Below are 6580 nucleotides of genomic sequence, written 5' to 3'. Positions count from 1 at the left end.
TTATGCTCCCACGGATATCGAATCGGCAATGCATACGATGACTATGAATCCTCCGGACCAGAAGTGGTACATGGACACCGGTGCCACATCTCACATCACATCCACGAATGGTAATCTCTCGTCTTATTCTAATTTGAGCAATCATCATCATGGTATTGTTGTTGGTAATGGTCATTCAATTCCAATTCATGGTTGTGGTCATACTCATTTGCCTCCCCCAAACCCTCCTTTATCGTTGAAAAATGTCCTCCACGCCCCAAAACTCATTAAAAACTTAATCTTTGTTAGAAAGTTCACTACTGATAACTCTGTGTCTATTAATTTTGATCCATATGGGTTTTCTGTGAAGGATTTTCAAACGGGGATGCCACTAATGAGATGTGAGAGCCGGGGCGATCTATATCCCATCACCACCACCATCACAAACATAGCCAATTCTCCATCAACCTTTGCTGCTTTGTCTTCTTCTCTTTGGCATGATCGTTTGGGTTACCCGGGAGCGTCAGTTTTGAATTCTCTTAGGATCAATAAAAGCATTGAATGTAATAATTCTAGTTGCTCTAGTATTTGTCGTTCTTGCGTGCTTGGAAAACATATAAAGTTGCCTTTTGTTCCGTCTAATTCGAACACTTATATGCCTTTTGATATTATTCATAGTGATTTATGGACTTCTCCTGTCTTAAGTTCCATGGGTCATCGATATTATGTTCTTTTCTTGGATGATTTCTCGAAATATTTGTGGACTTTTCCCTTAGCTAGGAAATCTGATGTCTTTGCTAAGTTTTTAGAATTTCGGGCCTATGTCCGAACGCATTTTGAACGAGAAATAAAAAATGTCCAATGTGATAATGGGAAAGAATATGAAAATAATGATTTTTGGCATCTTTGTGAGTCGAATGGGATGTCTTTCCATCTTTCTTGTCCTCATACGTCCTCACAAAATGGGAAGGCCGAAAGGAAGATTCGGTCTACCAATAATGTCGTGCGCACTCTTCTTGCCCACGCTTCTCTTCCGCCTTCCTTTTGGCATCATGCATTGCAAATGACAACTTACCTACTCAATATTTTACCAAGCAAGTTATTGAACCATAAGTCTCCCCCCCCCCCCCCCCCCCATGCTCTATATCATAAGGAACCTATGTACTCGCACCTTCGAGTCTTTGGGTGTTTGTGCTACCCTTTTTTCCTGTCAACTACGATTCATAAGTTACAGGCCCGGTCTACACCTTGTGTATTTTTGGGGTACCCATCAAACCATAGAGGCTACAAATGCTACGATGTATCATCACATAAGATCATCCTTAGTCGTCATGTTGTTTTCGATGAGACTCGGTTTCCCTTTGCTAACTTTCCTACTCCTCAACCCCATACATACGAATTTTTGGATGAAGGGATCTCCCCTTATATTTTTCATCACCTCCAAAAATCGGGACCTACCCCCTCCACTACCTCCCCGCCCGCTGCCCATCAGCCCACTGCTCCTCCACTGCCTCCCGTCATCGCTGCTGGTCCCACGGTGAGGCAGCCCCAGCTGGACCGACTGCCAGCCCCAGCTAGCCCGACTGCCAGCCCCCGTCCCCTTGCTACTGTCCAGCCGCCTATCCCCACTCCCCGTCCCACCATGGTCACCCGCAGCCAACGAGGTATTGTCAAGCCTAAACATCAGTTTAACTTACATACCACGGTTACGAAATCTCCTCTACCTCGTAACCCATTGGCCGCTCTTCGTGACCCGAATTGAAAAATGGCTATGAATGATGAATTTGATGCTCTTGTTAGGAATAAGACGTGGGATTTGGTCCCCCGTCCACCTAATGTTAATGTTATTCGTTCTATGTGGATTTTTACTCATAAAGAAATGTCTAATGGTGATTTTGAGAGGCATAAAGCCCGACTTGTAGGTGATGGCAAAACTCAGCAGGTTGGCATTGACTATGGTGAGACGTTCAGTCCGGTGGTGAAACCGGAAACTATTCGCACTATTCTTAGTCTTTCGTTGTCAAAGCATTGGCCTATACATCAACTGGATGTGAAAAATGCTTTTCTTCACGGTGAGCTCAAGGAAACTGTGCATATGCATCAATCTATGGGTTTTCGGGATCGCACACATCCTAATTATGTTTGCCTATTGCGTAAGTCTCTCTATGGGCTTAAGCAGGCTCCACGTGCTTGGTATAGACGTTTTGCACATTTTGTGTTTTCCCTTGGCTTCTCTAATAGCAGGTCTGATAATTCTTTGTTCATCTACCATGCGGGGACTGAAATGGCATACATTTTACTTTATGTTGATGATATTATACTCACTGCATCCTCAGACGCTCTCCGTCGTTCCATCATGGATAGGCTTGGTTCCGAATTTGCTATGAAGGATTTAGGTCCTTTGAATTATTTTCTTGGCATTGCTGTGACCCGTCACAAGGGGGGATGTTCCTCTCTCAACGAAAGTATGCCGAGGAAATCATTGATCGCGCGGGTATGTCATCTTGCAAGCCCTCTCTCACTCCGGTTGACACAAAACCGAAGGTCAGTGCTACTTCGGGTGCTCCTTATGAAGATCTCACTCATTATCGTAGTTTCGCAGGTGCTCTTCAGTATCTCACTTTCACGAGACCAGATATTTCATATGCTGTCCAACAGGTGTGCTTACATATGCATGATCCGCGGACGATCATATGCATGCTCTTAAGCGGATTGTGCGGTATGTTCAGGGCACTCTTGATCACGGATTGCATCTCTACCCCTCATGAAACTATTAAACGATGAAGATAAAATTACACATGCTAATACACCACCCATGACAGTTGTAACTTGTAACAACTATTTGATTGTTTCATTTAAAATAAACTATAACAATTGGAGTAATAAAAGAACAATTCACTGCATTTAATTTCTCCACTATGTACAGTAAAGTTATCCTATACTTCCTATTTTTCTATTCATTAAAATCAAACAAAAACAAGTCACTTAAAAGCCAAAAAAGCTAAATCCAAATTACAAACCCCTTCTTTTTCGTTAATTTTTTTTTTTTTGTCAACCTTTTCGTTTAAAAGGAAAAAAAATCTTTTCTTACTAAAAAGTAAAAGAAAATTACTAAAACTAAGTTTAGTGTTTAGACTCCACGGTTAATCATCTCCATGTACTGCTGCATCGACTGTTGCCTCTGTAATCTCATATCTTCATTAACCTTGTTGATAAATGCCTCCACTCGCCTATTCAACTCGTCTGCACTCAACGACGGATCCTTCTGAATCTTCACCGGTGACGGCGAGTCGTAATTTGTTCGGTCCTTAAACGTCTCCGACTTAAGCACGTGCCTCTGGTGGTGCTGCTGCGGTGGCTGAAAGGTGGTGGAATTCTCGATTTCCTCAAGAGCGTCGCCATCCACTGTCACGTGACGCCCGTAGTGAAAGGTGTCTGATTTCTTCATATGCGGCCTCGTGAGTGGTACGTGACGACCCTCTGTTATCATCTTCCATGTGTCATCTAATGTCTCTGGCTTTTTTGACCTCACTGACTTCACCCCTGAACTTATCCATTTATTTAGTGAATATTAGCTTCAAAATTTTCATCAAATAGAAAAAATAATAATATTGTAAAAGAAGATACTTTAAATTGATTGAAATAGGTGGTAGTGTGACGTCGACGCAATGTATATTAGATGACGTCATTTACGGCGTTTGCTTTTTAAGGATGTTGTCGCTAGTAGATTTAAAGTATGAGCATGTTTGGATGGACTTAAAATAAACAGCTTACAAGTTGAAAATAGCTTATAAGCTAAAAAAAAAAAAATAGAGTAGGCTAACTTATTTTTTTGACTTATAAGCTGTTTTCAGCTTATAATCTGCTTTAGATAAGCTAAGCCAAACGGGCCCAATTATTTTTTTAGGCTTATTTTATGCACAAAACGACGTTAAGTCAAACACTCAAAAAAGCTGAAAACAGCTTATAAGCAACTTATAAGCCAATCCAAACTGGCTCTATATCCATAGCCAAACAAAATTGTACTCCTTAGTTTCAATTTATGAGAAAATGTTTATCCGTATAGAATTTAAAAATAAAATTATTTATTTAAAAATCCGTAATCCAAAAGTAAACATTTGTGTGGTTGCAACATCACATTTTCTCCATTCCAATTCATGTGAGACACCGTTTAACTTGATACAAAAATTTATTATTTTTTTAAACATAAAAGGAAAGTGTTCAATATAAATTGAATATGTGTGTACTTTTCACGTACCTTGTGCACTCATTTTCACAGCCGGTTTCCGGTTACCGAACCTGGAAGAAACCAGTGGTTTCTCCGTCGCCGGCAGTAAAAGAAGTTCATTTTTAGTTTCAGTTTCCGGGAACGGAGCCACTACATATTCCGAAATCACAACCTCATCACTTTCATCAGGCTCATGACGATCATCCACATCTTTATCTTCATAATTCACAGCCATAACAGAGCCGTTCACCACCATAGGCTTCACCTCAAACACCTCCGGTTCATACACAGGCACACGCTGATCAGCCTCAAAAACCTTCACTTCACTTTGGACTGAGTGAATCTCGGGTTGTGTAATCGCTATAAAATCAGACTGTGGAGGTGTTCTAGCAGTAATCAACGGCTGGTATTGGTCGTTGGAACTCGAGTACTCCTTATGGTTCGACGAGCGAGAAGTGGCAGCGATGATGACGATGATACCATTGATCACAAGCCAAGCTATAACAGCATTCCAAATTGTTTGGAGCTCGTAAAAAACCAATGGAATAGAAGCTTTTGCTAACATCGCTAAGGATACTGCACCAATTGATATTAGCACAACCTTAAGCCATAGAATTAAACTGTTTGCCATTTTCTCGGATAACCTTAGCTAAATTCTTGTTTTTCGGTGAGTGTTTTTTAGTTTTCTGGTGAGTGCTTAACTGTAAAGGAAGAGCAGGTTAAGTGGATTGGTTATGGGAAAGTGCGTTGGGGATTGAGGAGTATAAATAAGTGTGGAGGGTCAAGGAAGCGGTTTGTAGTCTATGATGAAATCTGGACCGTTGATAGGAGTAGAAGAGCGGGTTGATGCAATCTGGACAGTTGATAAGAGTAAAAGAGAGGGTTGATCCTGAGCTGAGCTGGAAAAAGAGTTGCCACTTGTGAAGGAAATAGGCTGGTCCTACGTGTTGGCTGATATACAGGGAGTATTTATTATGGATAAACTAATGCTGTAATTTATCACTATTGATATTTATGTCCCAGAAAATTTTGTTTAAATTTTTCTTTAGTAAACAAAGCAATCAACTTTTTGTAGAGATAACGAGCTTTTAGATATCTTGGGTTTAGCTCAAAGTGATAATGATGTTTGAAATTGAATTATCACTTTCCAGGATATTACCTATATTAAAAGAATATCAAATCGTTTTTTATGGGGAAGGTGAGAGAAAATTTTCAAACAGATATATTGGGTGCGCTATGTTTTTTGTCGATGTCAAAAGAAAAAGATAAGAAACAAGAAAAATATAACAAATTGGTGTACTTGAGTCTTGTCAAGGTCAAAATTCAACTTTAGAATTTTCGTGTGAAATCAATAAATAAGTAGGCCCTTATCCCAAACACTCCAAACAAACGGATTTTAAAAGACCAAATTGCACATTTGCACCCAAATGATGGAGTGATTTCATTCACCTTTGTTTTCAATTGAGTTTCTCGTAGACGAGAATTTTTTCAACAAGTTCAAATAAATCTCATAAGGCTACAAGTCAAATAAGTCCCTTATATTTTCTGTTAATTCCAATACTACCCTTACTTTTAAAAATCCTTTAAGCACTTTTATCCAAACATGTAACTGCTTATTGATAAAAAAAACTTTCAACACTTAAAAAGTACGTAAATATTTATGCTTAAAAGTCATTTTTTTTAAGCTAGTCCAAGTGGATTCTTGATCTTGGTCTATGAGTTTAGTCTGGTCCATGAGTTTCAGTAATCAGATAGTTAAAAAAATAAAACAAAAGTTCATTCCTTAATTTACAATTGGAATAGTGTGTGTTGTGACACAGAATTCAATGCAAGTGTAACTCAGAGCTGGCAGAAAATCTTTCTAGAAATGTAAAGTTCCTGCAAAGTCAGGTAAATTTTGTTAGTACTTGAGGGTATTATTCTTCTTGATGTGTGAACAACCTTTTGAATAAAAAAATAGAGTGACAGCCACACACACACTTTTTATAACGGTCACGGACCGTTAGTAGCGGAACTCTAGTAGCGTGATTTAGAAGCCCGGCCCTGTGGCTGCGCTATTGGCTCCATTCTCTACACAACTGAGCTTGCGGACCCGACAAATGGGGTACATCCTCTTAGCCGACCAATTTGCCCTTTTCGTATGTTGCTACTTTACTTTGATCACCATATCTTCTCGATTGGGAAAAGAATGCTTTAAATGGAGTGTAAGTTACCTTATCCTGAACTTCTATGGAGGGTTTAGTAGGAAGTAGATTAATATTTGCAATTCATTATCTCTTAATACTTTTATCTCACTAGACGGATTCAGAATTTAAAAAATTTATGCATTCTGTTATTAAGGTTTTTAACATTTAATTCATAGTATTTTTAAAC

The 6580-nt window shown here is 39.3% G+C and overlaps 1 protein-coding gene across 1 annotated transcript; it reads right to left on the bottom strand.

Moving 5' to 3' along the window:
- Window positions 1–2859: 2859 nt before the first annotated feature.
- Window positions 2860–4958, bottom strand: LOC132623720 (uncharacterized). Its single transcript, XM_060338521.1, has 2 exons — window positions 4238–4958; window positions 2860–3522 (listed from the first exon to the last, which is right to left on the bottom strand). Exons 1-2 carry the CDS (start codon window positions 4836–4838, stop codon window positions 3110–3112), a joined length of 1014 nt encoding a protein of 337 aa, XP_060194504.1. The 5' UTR covers window positions 4839–4958; the 3' UTR covers window positions 2860–3109.
- Window positions 4959–6580: the final 1622 nt, after the last annotated feature.

This window comes from Lycium barbarum, chromosome 12 (assembly GCF_019175385.1).
Source record: "Lycium barbarum isolate Lr01 chromosome 12, ASM1917538v2, whole genome shotgun sequence".
NCBI lineage: Eukaryota > Viridiplantae > Streptophyta > Magnoliopsida > Solanales > Solanaceae > Lycium > Lycium barbarum.
The sequence above is the reverse complement of the archived record's forward strand: the minus strand, read 5'-3'. Positions and strand labels throughout refer to the sequence as shown.